The 21,411-nt window shown below is 35.8% G+C and overlaps 1 protein-coding gene across 1 annotated transcript; it reads right to left on the bottom strand.

Moving 5' to 3' along the window:
• Positions 1-202: 202 nt before the first annotated feature.
• Positions 203-20,854, bottom strand: LOC110445409 (cytochrome P450 4A2-like). Its single transcript, XM_021490013.1, has 13 exons — positions 20,636-20,854; positions 19,943-20,125; positions 12,184-12,385; positions 11,159-11,286; positions 10,586-10,710; positions 6,706-6,768; positions 5,982-6,105; positions 5,442-5,574; positions 4,685-4,808; positions 3,950-4,145; positions 2,786-2,862; positions 1,866-1,931; positions 203-1,383 (listed from the first exon to the last, which is right to left on the bottom strand). The coding sequence occupies exons 2-13, from the start codon at positions 20,102-20,104 to the stop codon at positions 1,284-1,286; spliced, it is 1,500 nt and encodes a 499-aa protein (XP_021345688.1). The 5' UTR covers positions 20,105-20,125; positions 20,636-20,854; the 3' UTR covers positions 203-1,283.
• Between the last annotated feature and the right edge of the window lie 557 nt (positions 20,855-21,411).

Genomic DNA, 21,411 nt, shown 5'->3' with positions numbered 1-21,411 from the left:
ACACTACTGTGAGCTGATGCACTACCGTGTTCTGAAACACTACCATGATCTGATACACTACCGTGATCTGACACACTACCATGTTCTGATACACTGTCGTGACCTGATACAATGCCATGATCTGACACACTACCGTGATCTGGATACGCCGCAGTTCTGACTAAAAGGGACGCCATCAAGTCCCAATTTTGCCAACGTGCTTCGAAAAAACATTCTTGGCAAATTACACTAAACGTAATGATCTGGAGTTTTATTATCCTTTTTAAATTTACTATGATTCATCCGCCATTTATATCTAAATGATCCTATACCCGTAAGGCAATCAGTAATATTAAGCCTCACAGCTTGTTTTGGGCTCTGTCTTCCCATACGTTATCACGACGGGAAGACCACTTATTCATTTTATACAATACTTTATTATTTTCCCTTTTTCTAGATGGACATACAGTCTGTGTACGTCTAATCGCTGTTCTGGTAGACAAGAACACAGTCCCATTTCACCGTGGTTCGAAATATTTGATGGTAACCGTCTACTTACGCCGAGAAAAAGTTTCATTGCACGGTTTTGAATGTTATTAATCAATTTGTGCTACGTCTAACCCAGATTGATGAGTCGTGTAATACAATAGGTTGTTAAGCAATGTAAATGTATGTATTCATTATGTATTATCATGCTCTTCAATTTGGAGGAAATAAAGATAATATATCAAACCATATATCGTGTTTTTTGTATTTTGCCAAAATATTAAGTTTCTGGTTCCCATGATGTAAACATGAACTTGCTGAACAGAATGACGAAAGTACACAATGTTTGATCCAGTATGGATCTCGGATAGCTTCCAGTTGTTACACAATTAACTTACGTGGCTAATTTAAATCTGAACGTTTAATGCTGATGGCTCGAATAGAACTAGGTCATCTGTGAAGAATTATGATGCAATATTTTTTGTTTCTTTTTGTAGTAATCTACACCTTCTTTATGTGGTTGGTGTGTGATTGTTATCTACAAACCAGAGCCACATAAACAGTACATATTACTTTATTAGGCTCGAAAACATACTTTTCTATTTTGAAATGGCGTCGCAGTATGTATAATCTCTTTACAACTGTTTGTGAATGTTGACGAAACTGCAGTAGTAAAATCATAGTAGACATTGCATTCTAAAATCATATATTATTTGATAGAAGTGATTTTGGCAAGTATATTACTTGCATGTGATTATATACATCCCATTGCTGGTTAAATATAGGCAATGCGATAGTGTCAATTTGGTTTTATAGAATCATCTTTTTTCTAGTTTTATGTAGATTCCATTTTTAGCGCGAGTCACAACTTCTTTATTCGGAATCGGTACATTGTTAAGATCAGGAAGTACCCGGAATCTGAAACAAACAATTAGAAGAAATAACTATAAAAAGTATGATTATCCTCTGGTATTGTGTACAGTTCTACTGCTTATGTTGTTTACATTGTAACTAAGGCAACACATAACTTTGTAATCGAGACGATTGTACCGGGTAAATCTATAAAGATCTATACAATCACCATGAGTTATCCGGATAGGCTCTTTTTTTAAATTCAGACAGTCACTTAAGTAACTGAACTTATTGCAATTCTCGTGACATGTTTCAATTTCTGTCCTGCTCTTTTAACAGGTTTCTACTTTCGGTAATTGTTATGCCCACTGTAAATTGATTTTGTTGCTTAACTAATATAAATCAAATTTGTGTCCATTTTCTGCATGTTATACAACACATGTATATATTTATATGCTATCTACTACCCTTATCTTATCCACAGAGGAGACCAAGCATCTTCGGCAGTTGTTATTCTTTTGCGATTAAGCCATTTATAATGCACTCACCGCTGAACCAGTTTGGCTAGCGCCACCTTCTGTTCATCCAAGGCAAAGTGTTGACCTATGCAGTTTCTGTGAAAAAAATCCAAATAGCATTAGGGTTTTTAATAGATTAGATTAGATTATGAATTATTCCACTGATATATAGACCGATAAGTATTTACTTTGAGACATCTATCTACCCATCAATATACCAATTTATAACCTTGTTTAATCTCTGTAACTACTGTAAATCGCCGAGCTAAAAGGGGGCATTACTAGTGCAACACATTTAAAACGTCTTTGATTATAACAAAAACAGTTTTTTTTATAGCACTGTTACATAGGTGATCAGTGAAATGCTGCGGCGGAAAGTCCCCACACTCGCTGTGACGTGTCATTGTCTAGGTCTATCACGCGGTAGACTGTAAAATCCTACTGCAGTTGTAACCAATAAACACAACCAATAATGTCACAATATTAAATGTATAAAACAACACTAACTTTGCTAGGCTCATTTGTTAGTGGACATCGATCCCGTTTGTGTTTTCCATCCCTTTGTTGTTTGTTATTGGTGTCGTTTTGTACCACTAATTCCAATTTGGTAATTGTTGGTTGACACTTTGGTATTTATTTTTCCTATTATACTTCTTTTTTTAAAGCAAATAATTGAACGCCTTTGTTATTAAGTGTTTTTCTGTCACATCACTTCATTTTCTAATCTTCCCTCGACATTTTACATACTCTTTTTGGAAAGGAAAATATGCATGACAAACGGTAGTTGTATAAGAAAGTATTGACGTAAAAAAGGGCACAGCGTCTTCAAGAAAGGTATTTATTTCAAGGTTTAATATCAGAGTAAATATACATTATATTAACGGATACCAATCTGTATTATCAGATACAAAAACCTTTACAAACGTAATTGAAACTTAGGTATGCCATACCTTGGTCCTGCAGAAAACGGCACATAACCATAGGGATCTCTCACGGAATCCTCAGCAAAGCGATCTGGACGAAACTCCTATAAAAGATGAGGATGTCTTATAGCCCGAACGTATAATGAAGGCAAACATTTAGATATTTTCAAACATATTTTCTTCAGGTTAATAAATATATATTATAGAAATGTTATGTTTCATAATCAGTAAGCGTTCATGCCACCCTGATAGACAAATAACCAATGAAGCGCAACGTCACTGTACCCCAAACAAAGACACTATACTATGCTATCAATTCCAAAAATGTTTGTTAATTTTTCATTAATAGATCTTATCCATTTTTCATTTCTATTAGAAGTTGGTACTTCCGGTGCGGGGTTCTATACATGTAAATAGAACGCAAAACACTACCAGGACTATGTCGGCGCTTGAACAAGTGTTACTGTAGCCTGCAAGGGACACTTTGATATCTTGGCTAAAATTTGGGAATAAACAAACAATGTCACAAGAAAATTATATGTAGTTAAAATACTATAGAGTCAATGGGAGTTCTGATTAAATTTTTTCCAAACTAGCTCTTTTTCTTTTGTAAAATATACTTTTGAAAATGATATCCAAATACAGAGCGTCGCACGTAAATCACGAAAGTTCTGTTTTGGTATTTGTTCTTAAATTGTCCATCTAATGATATTCAGCAGCCAATGAAGCTTATATACAGTTAATTGTCTTTAACGTAACCGTATGCATAAAAATACTTCTTTGCATTACATGAACGTTTCTTGGGCCGTTTCCCACAGGTGTCCCGTTTTGGTTTTAGTGATATTATGTATAAAAACGTGTTGAACATGGACAAGTTGGAAATATAAAATCAAAGTGGAATAGAATACGCAAAAGGCATATTTAGTTGTTATACATGAACGAAATGACGAATTAAGCCGATGATTCAGTACTCCCAATACCCACACACGAGGGAACAACTGATACATATCGATGACTATACTGGGTCCATTATTGACAATGTTTCCAAGTCTTTCACAGACATTGTTGTGACATTGTAAAGAGCACTAGGAAGTGAAGTAATATATACATGATAATTTGTATCAAACGTTGTTATATCAGTGACTTTTCCTATTTCTGTATTTCCCGACTAGGTATTATTTTGATTCCCACCTCTGGCTTGGTCCAGGATTCTTCCAGATGGTTTAAGACGTGTATCAAAATGTTGACTTCCGTATTAATCGGAATTTTCACGCCATCCAAATCCATGTCACGTGTGGTCACTCTTGCTATGCCGGGCACGGGAGAATACATTCTCAACGACTCCTTTATAAACAGAGACATTCTGGTGAACTCTTGGATGTCAGACCTGTCAACATTTTACATAACATTCAATACGTGTCAACGATCGAGTAATTATAAACTAAGTATATTGTCAACTTATGATAAGCGTTCCAGAACAAATTCCAAAATACAATGTCAATACAGACACTGCGACTATTTATCACTCAAAATTCACGTATAGTTTTGTTAAGTGTTGAAAAAGTCTTTTTGTGGGGAATCAGGATTAGTAAAATACCAATATAAATTATTTGTGTCAATGACTATGAATTTATACACTCGATACGTATTTTGAATTATCACTTGTTTTTGGAGCTTTCAAACAACGTCATGCATATCATAAATGTAAAAACTGTCGAAGTTGTCAGTAGGCATAATAGATTCATGTTAGCCCTTCAGATTATTAACAATGGTTTACATATACGTATACATCCATTTTGTTTCGTACAAAAAAATCACAAACTGCTTAAAAACGGCATACAGATGAAAGTTATGTCAAATGCAAAAACTAGTAAAAAGATATTATCAGATCGCAATGTTGTTTTTCTTATAATTCATTGAGCCTACCATTCGACGTCTTGTCTGTCTCCTAGAACTCTCTTCACTTCGTCGTACACTTTCTGTTGTTCCTCGGGATGCTTTGCGAGCATGTAGATCTGCCAACTGATAGCTGAAGCGGTTGTATCATGCCCTGCAAACAGATTCATCATTGATTTTCGAATTAAACGATTAATTGTCTACCAATCAAAGTCCTCCGCATCAAAACCACTTTGGTCTCCGTGGAGTTTATATAACATACAGATCAAATTGTTAATGATTGTAACTGGTTTATTAGGTGCAAAACAATACATTTAGCTAATAACAGGTCCTTGTAGCACATTCAGAAAGTTATTTCGAAATTTGTTTCTTTTCCTGACGGATGTTTCTGTCTCCATTGCCATTGATATTCTAGTTTTGTCGTCAAAACAAAAAACAAATAGAAAGATATAAAATCATGACTCTCACATAATTTCCATTGGTGTAGTGATATTAAGAACATATTCGTGACGTCATGAACGTCACATCACACATCACTTACAATACCCATTCCTCGTGGTAACCTATCCGTGCTACGAGATTAAAAAATCCAATTGATCAATGTAACTCGCAACAATTTATGTAGTAATGTTGTATAAAAAGGTGAATATCCTCACGTTGGAATATATTGATTAAATTGTCCTGCTAACGCGCGTTATTCAGTTTGTCTGCAATCTAGTGAGAATTATAGAACAATAACTTTCCAATGTAGGCAGTTTAATGCTTAATTATTTCTAGCAAGACATACCCTCGAACAGGAAGGTATCCACCTCGTCTCTGATCTCACGATCCGTGAGTCCAATACCCTGCTCATCTTTGGCGGTCAGAAGAATGTCAAGGAAATCTAGATGGCGCTTTTTGAGAACTGACGGATCGGCTGTCTAAAACAATGAGAAATTTCCTTATTTGTTAAACTCATCTAATATTTGGATAAAACATTTTCATTCCACGTGAATGTGGCCTTGTGTATAGAAAGGTTAATATCCAATATCTACACAATTGCGAGACAAATCGTTGCTGTGGAAATGAAAACTCAAACGAGTTATTCCTCACACTATCTAGTAAAAAGTAGGTAATTTTAATTTCTAAAAATATAGGCATGGTACTTTGTAATGTATTTCGATTGTTATTAGTAAACCTGTGTGAACTTCATGCTAGACAATGTATTTGAATACAGCTTTTTCCAGATAACTGCCACTGGGGAAAAAATAATATAAATTGAATTTAAAAAAGCATGACTATGTATGTAACGGATTAGCCATATTTGATTTTTAAATTGTTAACTCACCAACAATTTCTTTCTTTCGCGAATAACCTTTTCATCGAAGTCATGTACGTAGCTAGCATACTTTGAGTACTCCCTGCCTGATGGGGATATATAATATATGAAGTCCAGCCAGTACCAAGGTGACCTTGAAAAATAGTTAAACATATAAATATAGATAATTAACGTGTAACGCTACAATTCATTGAAATCAATGCTTACCCACATTATGATAGATAAAGCTTTAAGAAAATCAGCTAAACATTGTTAATACTGAGCGTCCACTTTTACAACAGATTAATATAACCTTGGTCTTATGCTAAAAGAAACACTCTCCATTCGTAAATGATTTTGTCACAAAACTTCTAAAGAAACTTTGAGACATAATAATTTGTTTTGAGGTGCTATTTTGATTTTGATTACATATATAAAATATAAGTTAAATTTATTTTACATTGATAATAAACCAGATATTTTTAATTATTATATAACTTAAAATATTTATCACTTATTAAGAAAGGGATGGAAGCGCGCAGTGGGGTATTCATTTCTGATTTGACGTCATGACGTCACATTGGAAGATACAGATATAAAGTAAAGCCACATGTTGATAAGATTAACACACGGTTTGATACTTATCTTTATGAAGCATGAATATGAACATTCACTTGCATTTTTTATCTAATGCTTACATGGCGATCAAGCGAAAAGTCAAGACCGCCGCTCCTTGTATCTCGTGTCAACTTACATTACTCTCTTTTGTGATAGGTGGCCAAGTGTTCGTACAGCCTCGACGTATGGGTGGTTTGATCTGCAATGTAAGCACATGATTATGTAAGTATGTAATAGTTTGTCGTATGTTTGTGATGTTTTGTCCTTGTTGAGGGCAAAGCATTTCTTAAATTAAGGAAGAATTGTTGTTAAATATATCCCTATATGTCCATAAATATGCGATTATTTTAAACTTTAGTTTGTAAAATTTTATTCCCTTGAAATTCGTAAAAAGACAGAATCTTGCTTGGGTCGATCGCATTAGGAGATGAATTGAGATTATATTTTATTTAATGAACTGAAGCAGTTCAGGATGAATTCATGTTATGACCAAATCAATTTCTTTAAGCATTTTTTTGTAAACTGTATGAATCCGCGTAGTTCGCAAAATCAATTATTTTCATAACCCTTATAGTAGCTGAGCGGAGAGAAATCATCGGATTTTAGTAAACTGTTGCGAGGCGGTAAAACACGATAGCTGGTCTATTTTTGTCAAAATTAAAGACGAAGTGCGCAAACGACGAGTTGGATAGAAGGCCGACAGAAAGAGAGTTATTTGAGAAAATAGCTGAGATGATTGTGTCAATGGCAGCATTGCATTCGTTGCATGTAATGCAAGTGGACCTGAACACCTGTGTTGAATGTCAGTGACTGTGTGTGATGGCGCAGTTTGTGTGGCTTGTTCTCAGTTCCCTCACTTTTTAAAATAAGGGGAGAAGAATGTTGCTAGAAGGATTATAGTCTGTTTCTGAGTATTATTGGCAGTGTTTACCTGTGTTTTTATCTGTAGTTAACCATTCTATCTAAACTGGAAGCTGATCATATTTAATCTAATAATACCTAATACAAGATTTTCAGATTTCTAATAAAAAGTATTTAATTTTGAAATATTTCAATATTAATTATCAATATATATTCAATATTAAATAAATCAATTTTGTAATCATTGTGCTGCTTGTATGACATATGATAAGATGAAATGTTTTATTTTATTTTATAATAGTTTTGTACCTAAAAAATATAATGAAGATATTATTATACATGTATTTATGAAATGACAATGTTCTTTATTGTTGTAATATTTGATAAGATGCCTTAATACCTAGTTATAATGTAAAAAAAAAAAAAAATCATCTAAATTCCTAGATGTTGTTAGTTTATTATAACTATCATAAAAAAATTATATATATAATTATCCAAGCAGTCATTTCCATCCTGCTGAGCTAGAAGTGATCACGGCCTATGCTAATTAGTGAGATAATGATGAGGTTAACCATTATCTAAGCACACCTGGAGAACCAGACGATGGACTAAATGGAGTACGCGAACGCAGCATCACATCTCTTATATCAAGGATAGATTACAACAGATATGTGTGACACTTGGCTGTCGCACTATAGTGTATTTTTGCGATAATAACAGTTCTTTTGTTTTGTTTGGCCTTATTTTTATTTTGACGCAACAATCCCACATATTTTGTATTTCTGCATCATTTGTTAATGTTTAAACAATACTGCGTTACACATTCGGCTACATAGGACATACACTAAAATGGAAAAACAATCTGTTTTATCCCAAAAAACACCAGCTTTGAGAAACTTGATCAATAATGTTTTTTTTTAATTATTTTGAGCACTTTCCCAAACAGCCAAAGTAGGTCCACTTTGACATACGATTTATGTTTGCATAATCAATCACGGAATCAAAAATGTATTCAAAAATTGATCCTTGGATGGGAAAGTGATGAAAGTATTGTTTAAGTCTGGGAAACCCCATCACTTTCATAGATATAGTGAATATGGCTATATTTGCAGTATCATATTAGCAATATCTAATATCTCAGCAGTTCAAAATTATATTCAATTGGTTTGATGTATATTCCTAGCATTTTTGATAATAGAAATTATTTACACATTATTTTTTTCACGTATTCATAAATGCCGACTTTGGGGAACATGGACAGTTTACCGCCATAGCTCTTTAAGTATATATTTTAGCTTATCTTTATTTGGTTGCTTAAAAAATGTAATGTAAATGAAATGTATTGTTTAAGTATTGATCTATTTAACTGTTTATTCTTATTTTTTAGTTATAGCTATATCTGCATTGTACATTATTTATGCAATGATTGCATTATGTTAAGTGAATTTTAAATTATTAACCTAAAATTTGATAAACAGACAACAGACAATTAAGTGTTTATTATTTTATTTTATCAATTCCATACCCCCCCCCCCCCCCCTTTCCAAAAAAATAAATTAAAACTTAAACATAAAATATCCAAAAAATAACTAACAAATTACATACACAGAAAATCTAAAGGTCACAGATGCATGAAGGTAGGTTTCAGACATGTAAGTTACCTGTTTGGTAAGTATGAATCGGATTATAATTGGTTTGTCATTGTCTTCCTATAAAAACACTTTTCTTTGTTCTCTAAAAAGTGGGGGAACTGAGAACCCATTTGTGTAAGTGTCTCGGGAAGTTTTTGAAGACTGGTGTTCGGTTGAACTATGGATGCCAGTGTTTCACATAATGTGCTTTTGGCTGGAAGAACATCCTTGACTGTAACTTCTTACAGACCTTTCTTTATTGTTCCCGGACAACAACATAGTATGCCGCAAGTCGAAGCCGGTTGCTCGAAGCACAGGTGTTCGTTTAAATGTCTGAAGTATGCTATAGCCCTACTTATATGGGTCGCAGCACAAATATCAATAAAGATTATGTGTAATTCAGACATTTGTAACGAATCCACGTGCATGAAGGAAGTGTACGTGCTATGTATGTATGTGTGCATTTCGAATCACTGGAAACACTCAAACAGCTCTGTTGGAAAACCATATTTCCTCTCTGGCGAGGACGACATGGCCTCCTTTCTGCAGTGAAACGGGGCATGGTTTTCCTTGTACGGAATACATCGGTTTCACAGCGGATGGTTTCTCAACATTATTGAGCCCACTATTGTTTTTGCGTTATTACCACGTATTCTCTGCCATTTTCATTTCTCAAAAAAATAACGAGTTGTATGTGAAACAAGAGACCTCTGCTCACAAAATACATCGCCATGTTCAGCCACAGGCGTTCGTTACAAATGTCTGAAATACACATATGCTATACTGATATTGGTCACAGCCCAACACGATAACGGAGGAGGACAGGATTCTCTACAGTAAGGTAGGTATTAATATTTTCTATGGCTTCTTGACAGATAATTTGTTTGTGCTGAGTTGGCCGTGTTGTACCATTTCTTACATTTGCCTTTAATTATCATCCAACATATTGTTGGCACTGTGAAACATACCTTTTATTCTGAAATCCAATTCAATTTGAATTTATTTCCCAGTTTCTACAGTTACGTTCAATGAGTATGAATATGATATCCTGGTACCTTAATGAGAAGCATTCCAATTTCATTTGGGAAGATCCGGATTCCTAGTCCTGGCCAGGGTAGACCATGCAGTTGAATCATATTTAACGTGCACTGTACTCGCCAAACTTTATTAGAGTATTAGTGGCTTATTTTTTTCCTTTCATAGAACAATGAATTAAATTTATCGACCAATCAGATTAGAGTATTTGGTAATGAAAACAAAGAACAATTAATCATTACCCCATGAAAAAGACAAAGGCAAGATTCAGTTCTTTTATTTCAATTAAAGCATGCTATTTTTTAATAATTCGGACTTGATACTGAAGCTTGTGAAATTCTTCGTATTGACATAATGTTAAAAAGAGGGATGTAATGTAAGCTGACATTAAACACAAGAATTCGGAGCTTCATTCAGCCCAATTAAGAAGAAATTGAAATAGAACAAAATGTATTTAACATAACGTGTGAACAGAACTTAATAACGTACCCCTGTTGTTGGATTTTACCATCGTATGAAACAGAACAGCGCAGCATGGTATCAAGAGTTGCCAGGCTTACCAAGTTATAGATCTCCACACTACTACCGGACGATGTCGCCTTCTCCAACTTATCCTTTTGACATTTACAATGTAATGTGTTAATCATAAAATACTCATTATTTCATATATTATTTTATATCAAATATGTATAATTTGTAGATGTTTTAGATTTGTTAGTTTTAGGGACCATTCCCTCCACTCAAAGGGCTGTCACAAACTTCATCTTGCCGACAATATACTTTATTGATGCAGTACTTCACTCGGCCAAAAGTATACAAGTTCTCATACTAGTAGAGTTTTTGCTAAGGAGAATATAATGTTTTTGGTGGCGAATAGGGATGTCAGGGCAACAACCTTTTGTATTCGATAAATTTTAATTTTCCTTATGTCTTTTAAGCAGATTACACAGAATCAAACCTTTAATTCGACAAGAGACATAGCATTAGTGAGAAAAACAATCATTTTGACAACCAGCAATGACAAGGGTCATTCTCAACCTGAGAGCATCAAAGTTACCTTACCAGGAAAATATCGAAGACTTTGTTGTAGATGGAAACATAAGGTTTGAGTACATCGAAGTGGAACGCTGGTGTCAATAGACGTCGATTTCTCTCCCACTTCTTACCCTCACTGAGAAGTAATCCGTCACCTACAGAAACAAAAGTCGATTCATTTGATGAATGTTTTTTTATTATTATTATTTATTAAAAAGGCATACAATTATGATATTGCCTTTCTAAGGGCAACAAGCTGACCCTTCCTGGCTTAAACTGAAGACACTCTTATGAATAGTGAAGGGAACGGCGGTAGTTGGGGGAAAAGTCCTAAAAACGGAAAACTAAACACTGGGAAAAGGCGGGCATTGGGGAAATTATACACATACAAACAAGACATATCAGCGAAAAGTGGTCAGTTTAATACATTGACATACAACACTGGTTCTTCTTCTTCTTCCAATTATATGCATACCACCTCTGGTGCATTGTCGCAGATGGTTGTGGTATTTTTTGTGTTTGTGAGACTTTTATTTAAGAAACAGAAGATGAATTGTTAGCATTTTGTTACGTGTGTCAATAACAATCTTTAGCGGCGTTTTTGGGATTTGAACCCCGCTAATGTATTCCAGACAAACGGCGCAAAAATGACCACAATTAATGAAATAGCATTATAATGATGGCGAAAGCTACAGTAAATCTACCAAAACAGTGCACAGGGAGAAGTACATGTGTACCATATATACATATTGTTACATATATGTTGATTGTGCATGTGGATAATAAGCCCCACATATGTATATACGTATATACGTACTACTCGCGGTCTCAATGGGAGGACTTGACATTACTTGGATTCGACTTATAATCAGAAGACGATTAACCTTCCAGAGAAGCGGCTGGTCATATCATCCCTGTACCTTTTCAAGGGTCTGCATGCAAATATCTCATTTCATTGTTTCTTGTTGTTTCTTATTACAATTAAGTCAGTTAATAGGCCCTACCTGAGCGCATATGGATGACTGACACACATATTACACATATATACATACCTAACCAACCCATTAGAGTGTTGTAGCCCCCACCCGGTTGCTTAGGTTTGGGTTCTGAAGACTTCAGAACGACTTTAGCTGTCGCGGAATGACAAACACTCAGGACGGGAAAGAAACCCATGATCCAGTATGATACGATGCGGGCTTTCGTTTGGCCGGCTACCTTGGAGCAAAGATCTATGACTTCGTCAAAACCTGAAAACTAAATAAATATAATATATTTACATTTGCATGGCATTGTTATTATATAGTCTATTTGAAAGCTGTGTTAATGATGGGACTTTAAATACCATCCGCCACGAGATATAATTCTTAACGTACTAATACAACACTGACCGGAACTACAATATCCAATGTAAATAAACATGACGGCTACTGAATATCGCTGGGCATTGTAGACTTGACAAGGTAATTGTAAATGCGCCCAAAAAGACAATATCAAAAAAAAAAACTTTTAATACAACAAAAACAAGACTAAGGTCTGCGATATCGTACAAAATGTAAATCGGTTGAAATAACCAATGCCGGCAATGGAAACAATTTTAACGCTCATGCAATTTATCAGATATCGTCTGTTACATTCCACTGATCAACATGGTTTCGTTACAAATGTCTGAATACACATATGCTATATACCTATTGATATGAGTCGCAGCACGCATAAACATACACAATGCATATGTGTATTTCAGACATTTGTAACGAACCCCTGTGCTCCGTCGGAAGATCACTCACTTTAAACGCTATCAGTATCACGCGTCTCTCAGCCACGTTTTCCTCATGTCAAATAACGAGGCTATTATATAATCTACCAACTGTAGTTGGGTTCCATACAATTAACAGATAAACTCACGCCTGGATTTTTCACAAATTCGAACTTTTCTCTCGACTCATTCAACTTCCAAAAATAACTCCCTCGTGGAGGGCAAGGTCGGAATCACGGTGTTCACTGTATTTATCCATGCGCAAAATTTGTTCCGGGTAAAAATCGAAACAATTTCAAATCTAACTTTTAGCTCAGATTTCTATTGATAAACTTAAATCACCCTATAGACATATCATAAGCAATTGTAGTGATACTGATTCGTGGAATAAAATTGAAGTTTTTGTTAAAATTTCAATGTACTACTTTGTTTTGCCAATCAGCACGCGACAACACGCTGATCCAACTATTGAACGAAGCTGTGTGGACTGTCGATACGGCGGTGATTTTCACTTTTAAATATAAATTGTAAGTTTAAAAAGAACATAAAAGGCACAGAAATGGTAAATATAAGTATTGAACTGTTTTTGTATGGTATTTATGATCTAGCGCGCATAATGATGTTTACTTGCAAAGCGGTGTCATTCAAATATATCATAAATACCATACAAACACAGTTCAATGCTTAAAAATAGATATTAGGGTCGTTCATTTATATTTTTAGTCACCCCCGGTGGAACCCAAGCGGGGACTTTTAATTTCGGTTCCAGTTGCAGATTTTGACATCTGTTGCCTATCACGCTAAAGAGTTATCGTATGCTTCTGTCGGAATATACCAGGCACTAATTACAAGCTATTGGATAACTCAGATATAGATTTCCTTTTCACACAGGAATAACATACAACCTGAAGGCGTTCCAAGTTTCACACGGTAATTACATACATGTATAAGCTCAAGATGTTCTGAGAATGAATCAGGCACCTTTGAGGTTCCCGAAGGGGTACACTGTTTTATTATGGATTGCTGTTGATTGATTTAGATGTGTAAGGTCTGACCATCGACTACCGTAAATATTCGCGTATATAGTGTGCACTTATTTAAGGAAAAATGGAAATGTCAATAAAGGGGTGCGCGGATACTAAAGTACAATCCAAAACCAGTCCTTGGTCGCGGCCATTTGATTTATTGCGAATTTTTCGAGGATTTTCGGAAATGTTTTGAAATATGCTCGAAGCAATAAACTTTTAAATTTCGCTGAACAACTCCTGATTGAATTGTCTATTTAAACATTACAAAAAAACTGCAAGTTTAAGTAATGTTGTACGATAGAATCGGATAAATAAACTCGAGTACAGTAGGGTCATCTTACAGGATACGATACCATGTATGAGGAAACATAACGAAGAATTACATCGTAATAAGCACTCTGGGACCCTGAACTATTAAATCTTGACAGTAAGAATCTGTCAAAACGACATGGGGAAAGTGGCGAAGTTTGCAAGTTTGTGTATTGCAAAGGGTCAAGGTCGCATTATACTATTTACCGACAGGAACTCACAAGGTCATACATGCGAATTGAACCGATAATGATACAAGTTAGAGTTAAAAATATATATATTAATAGGCCCAAAACAGCCAAATACTTTCGGATGTTTTCTTTTCAAAGAAGAATAGCTGTAATCACAATTGTTTTGTGATTTGATCTATGATCTGACACACTACCATGATCTGATATATTACCATGATCTGCTACACTACCGTGATGTGACACACTACCATGATCTGACATATTACCATGATCTGAGACACTACCTTGATCTGACACACTACCATTATCTGAAACACTACCATTCTACGACACACTACCATGATCTGATATACTACAGTGATCTTACATACTACCATGATCTGACACACTACCGCGATCTGACACACTACCATGATCTGACACACTACCATGATCTGAGACACAACCAAGATCTGACACACTACCATGACCAGACACACTACCATGATCTGATACACTACTTTGATCTGACACACTACCATGATCAGACACACTACCATGATCTGATATATTACTATGAAACAACACACTACCAAGATCTGACACACTATCATGATCTAACACACTACCATGATCTGACACACTACCATGATCTGATACACAACCAAGATCTGACACACTACCATGACCAGACACACTACCATGATCTGATACACTACGTTGATCTGACACACTACCATGATCAGACACACTACCATGAACTGATATATTACTATGAAACAACACACTGCCAAGATCTGACACACTATCATGATCTAACACACTACCATGATCTGACACACTACCATGATCTGAGACACTACCTTGATCTGACACACTACCATGATCTGATATATTACCATGATCTGATACACTACCGTGATCTGACACACTACCATGATCTGATATATTACCATGATCTGAGACACTACCTTGATCTGACACACTACCATTATCTGAAACACTACCATTCTACGACACACTACCATGATCTGATATACTACAGTGATCTTACATACTACCATGATCTGACACACTACCACGATCTGACACACTACCATGATCTGACACATTCCCATGATCTAACACACTACCATGATCTGACACACTACCATAATCTGACACACTACCATGATCTAACACACTACCATGATCTGATACACAACCAAGATCTGACACACTACCATGACCAGACACACTACCATGATCTGATACACTACTTTGATCTGACACACTACCATGATCAGACACACTACCATGATCTGATATATTACTATGAAACAACACACTACCAAGATCTGACACACTATCATGATCTAACACACTACCATGATCTGACACACTACCATGATCTGATACACAACCAAGATCTGACACACTACCATGATCTGAGACACTACCTTGATCTGACACACTACCATGATCTGATATATTACCATGATCTGATACACTACCGTGATCTGACACACTACCATGATCTGACATATTACCATGATCTGAGACACTACCTTGATCTGACACACTACCATTATCTGAAACACTACCATTCTACGACACACTACCATGATCTGATATACTACAGTGATCTTACATACTACCATGATCTGACACACTACCACGATCTGACACACTACCATGATCTGACACATTCCCATGATCTAACACACTACCATGATCTGACACACTACCATAATCTGAAACACTACCATGATCTAACACACTACCATGATCTGATACACAACCAAGATCTGACACACTACCATGACCAGACACACTACCATGATCTGATACACTACGTTGATCTGACACACTACCATGATCAGACACACTACCATGAACTGATATATTACTATGAAACAACACACTGCCAAGATCTGACACACTATCATGATCTAACACACTACCATGATCTGACACACTACCATGATCTGAGACACTACCTTGATCTGACACACTACCATGATCTGATATATTACCATGATCTGATACACTACCGTGATCTGACACACTACCATGATCTGATATATTACCATGATCTGAGACACTACCGTGATCTGACACACTACCATGATCTGATATATTACCATGATCTGATACACTACCGTGATCTGACACACTACCATGATCTGATATATTACCATGATCTGAGACACTACCTTGATCTGACACACTACCATGATCTGATATATTACCATGATCTGATACACTACCTTGATCTGACACACTACCATGATCTGATATAGTAAAATTACCATGATCTGATATACTACCATGATCTGATCACTACCGTGATCTGACACACTACCATGATCTGATATATTACCATGATCTGATACACTACCGTGATCTGACACACTACCATGATCTGATATATTACCATGATCTGAAACACTACCGTGATCTGACACACTACCATGATCTGATATATTACCATGATCTGATACACTACCGTGATCTGACACACTACCATGATCTGATATATTACCATGATCTGAAACACTACCGTGATCTGACACACTACCATGATCTGATATATTACCATGATCTGATACACTACCGTGATCTGACACACTACCATGATCTGATATATTACCATGATCTGAGACACTACCTTGATCTGACACACTACCATGATCTGATATATTACCATGATCTGATACACTACCTTGATCTGACACACTACCATGATCTGATATAGTAAAATTACCATAATCTGATATACTACCATGATCTGATCACTACCGTGATCTGACACACTACCATGATCTGATATACTACCATGATCTGATACACTACCGTGATCTGAGAGAGTACCATGAGCTGACACACCACCATTGTCTAATATACTACCATGATCTGATACACTACCATGATCGGACAAACTACCATGGTCTGACACACTTCCATGGTCTGATATACTACCATGATCTGAGAGAGTACCATGATCTAACACAACCATGATCTGATATATTACCATGATCTGACAAATTGCCATGATCTGATATACTTCCATGATCTGATCACTACCGTGATCTGACACACTACCATGATCTGATATACTACCATGATCTGATACACTACCATGATCTGACACACTACCGTGATCTGAGAGAGTACCATGAGCTGACACACCACCATTGTCTGATATACTACCATGATCTGATACACTACCATGATCGGACAAACTACCATCGTCTGACACACTACAATGGTCTGATATACTACAATGATCTGAGAGAGTACCATGATCTAACACAACCATGATCTGACACACTACCATGATCTGACCCACTCCCATGATCTGACACACAACCATTGTTTGATATACTAACATGATCTGATTCAATACCATGACCTGACACACTACCATGATTTGATATATTACCATGATCTGACACACTACCATGATCTGACACACTACCATTGTCTGATATACTACCATGATCTGATTCAATACCATGATCTGTACCTTGATCTGACACATAACCAATATCTGATATACTACAATGATCTGATACACTACCATGATCTGATATATTACCATGATCTGACACACTACCGTGATATGACACACTACCATGATCTGATACACCAGTATGATCTGACGTACTACCGTGATCTGACACACCACCATGATCTGACATACTACCATGATCTGATACACTACCATGGTATGATATATTACCATGATCTGACACTCTACCATGATCTGATATATTACCATGATCTGACACACTTCCATGATCTGACATACTACAATGATCTGATATATTACCATGATCTGACACTCTACCATGATCTGACACACTACCATGATCTGACACACTACAAAGATCTGATATATTACCATGATCTGACACTCTACCATGATCTGATATATTACTATGATCTGACACACTACCATGATCTGACACTCTACCATGATCTAATATATAACCATGATCTGACACACTACAATGATCTGACATATTACCATGATCTGACACTCTACCATGATCTGATATATTACCATGATCTGACACACTTCCATGATCTGACATACTACAATGATCTGATATATTACCATGATCTGACACACTACCATGATCTGACACACTACAAAGATCTGATATATTACCATGATCTGAAACTCTACCATGATCTGATATAGTACCATGATCTGACACACTACAAAGATCTGATATATTACCATGATCTGAAACTCTACCATGATCTGATATATTACCATGATCTGACACACTACCATGATCTGACACACTACAAAGATCTGATATATTACCATGATCAGAAACTCTACCATGATCTGACACACTACAATGATCTGATACACTACAATGATCTGATATATTACCATGATCTGACACTCTAACATGATCTGATATATTACTATGATCTAACACTCTACCATGATCTGATATATTACTATGATCTGACACACTACCATGATCTGACACTCTACCATGATCTAATATATAACCATGATCTGACACACTTCTATGATCTGATATGTTACCATGATCTGATACACCACCTTGATCTGATACACAACCAAGATTTGACATACTACATGTACCATGATCTGACACACTACTATGATCTGATATGTTACCATGATCTGATATATTACCATGATCTGATACACTACCATGATCTGACATACTACCATGATCTGACATACTACCATGATCTGATATATTACCATGATCTGATACACTACCATGATCTGATACACAACCAAGATCTGACATACTACCATGATCTAACACACTACTATGATCTGATATGTTACCATGATCTGATACACTACCTTGATCTGACATACTACCATGATCTAACACACTACTATGATCTGATATGTTACCATGATCTGACACACTACCATGATCTGATATATTACCATGATCTGACACACTACCGTTATAGGGATACAAAATGCAACAGCTATTTATACTGTTGTTTACTTTTAACGGATCATCTTTCAAACATCAACACATTGTTTTGATTTCTCTATAATAAAATTATAAAATATACGGGATATTGATCTTTGAAATCATTCACCTGAATGAAAAATGCAACAGCTATTTATACTGTTGTTTACTTTTAACGGATCATCTTTCAAACATCAACACATTGTTTTAGATTCTCTATAATAAATCTATAATATATACGGGATATTGAGCGGGTGTATGGGAACAAAGCCCACATACATGTATCAGTGAGTCAGATAAACCTGGTGATTACCTCAGAACAAAACATATATAGGTACACAGGTGAGTTGCTATTATTTTATGTAATCTTGCATCAAATGATTTGGATATGCTGTGCTGCATGGTCCAATTTAAGGAATGGACATGAATTAGTAAACGAGACTTTTTGCAAAATCCGCTAAAATAGTACGCTTACAGTATGTGAACTAGTAAATCAATAAACTGAATGACTATGCATTGTAAGTGAAATAATTGTGAAAACATGAACCGGGGTTACATTCCGTTTTAATTTGTTTACATACCAGGTAAAGATGTCCCCATATAGGATGATACTTTCCGATTGGCTGGATTTTCTTCTGATGATATAACGCTATGTTTGTCTTGTATTTCTTTGCCACCGCTATGATTTTCCACATACATATAGCCGCCAGCAGTGTACCGATGACGACAAGATAGAAGTCCATTGTTGACGTTCTCAATGTGGACTGAAAAAAAAAAGAACTATTATCTATATTTATTTCACAACGATTGTGAAACAAGTACTTTCAACGGAGGTTAGTTCTCCATTAGCTATGACGCTTACAAAAAAACCCACTTGAATACTTTTCCCTGCTCGAACGTGTTCGGGTTATCTTTTTATCTCACCGCGTTTTCTGTTCTATTTTCTGATACAGACTGGTATATGCTTTTAATCTACTTTCCATACGTACAGAGGCGTACTGTTATAACAGACATTAAATACTTAAAATGGAGAGAGACACAAAACTTTAACTCAATATTTCAATTATTTGAATACATCATACATGTATAGAATGCAGATGACGAAACCAAGTATACATATTTCATAAGTGGCAGGAGCATTCAGCCATCTTTTCGATGCTTTATACCCTATATTTCTATTTTTGCATATGTACATTGTAATAAATTCCACGAGGCAACAGACATTCGACATGTCCGTCAAAGACTGTATAACTGGGATATAAATCAATATTTACCTTGACCGTCGTCGTTACAAGTTCTGTCGTGTTCTTACATTGAGACAAGATAACAAGAGACAATGCTCCTTTAGCACAGCACGGTAATATAGATATATAAACACACTCAGATCTTTTGTACGTTCCCCACTTCTGAATCTTCAGATCAAACCACTAACGATATTAAAGATTCGATATGGCATATACTGCTTAACGTCTGTTTGCACTCTGTCAGGTCAAGGCCACTGTACAATATGGTCGTTCTGAGATAACCTCGTGTTTATATATTGACCTAAATCTACAGTATGTTGATACATGAACATTCTGTTCATAAAACGTGGATTTACATAGTTCTTTGCTTAACATATTACATAGGTAAGTAGCTTATGAAAGCATTATAGGAATACAAAGATAGATCCTTACCTTATACGTACAAACAATGCAATTTAGTAGGATACACGTATCTGCAGTGCAGACCCTGTGTGTGCTACAGGAGATATATCTACCAAATACGTAATTACAAAGATCAAATAATTTGCAAACGGTTTTGTTTAACAGAAAATATCATATGTAAATATACTTTTAAAGCAAGTGATAATATACTTACCGCTCTGATGTCAACCTAAAATTCACAGGGATCACAATATAGGCTGATGTTTTGTTTTGGAGGCACGGTGGTCTGGTGGAAGAACGCCGGGCTCGTGACCGAATGTTTGCCGGATTCGAGTCAAGGCACGGCACTGAGTTGTATCTTGGAGCAAGATAATTTACTCCGCTTGTTCCAGTCTACTCAGCTG

This window comes from Mizuhopecten yessoensis, unplaced genomic scaffold (assembly GCF_002113885.1).
Source record: "Mizuhopecten yessoensis strain PY_sf001 unplaced genomic scaffold, ASM211388v2 scaffold245, whole genome shotgun sequence".
NCBI lineage: Eukaryota > Metazoa > Mollusca > Bivalvia > Pectinida > Pectinidae > Mizuhopecten > Mizuhopecten yessoensis.
Note: the sequence above shows the minus strand (reverse complement) of the source record. Positions and strands in the feature narration are given on the sequence as shown.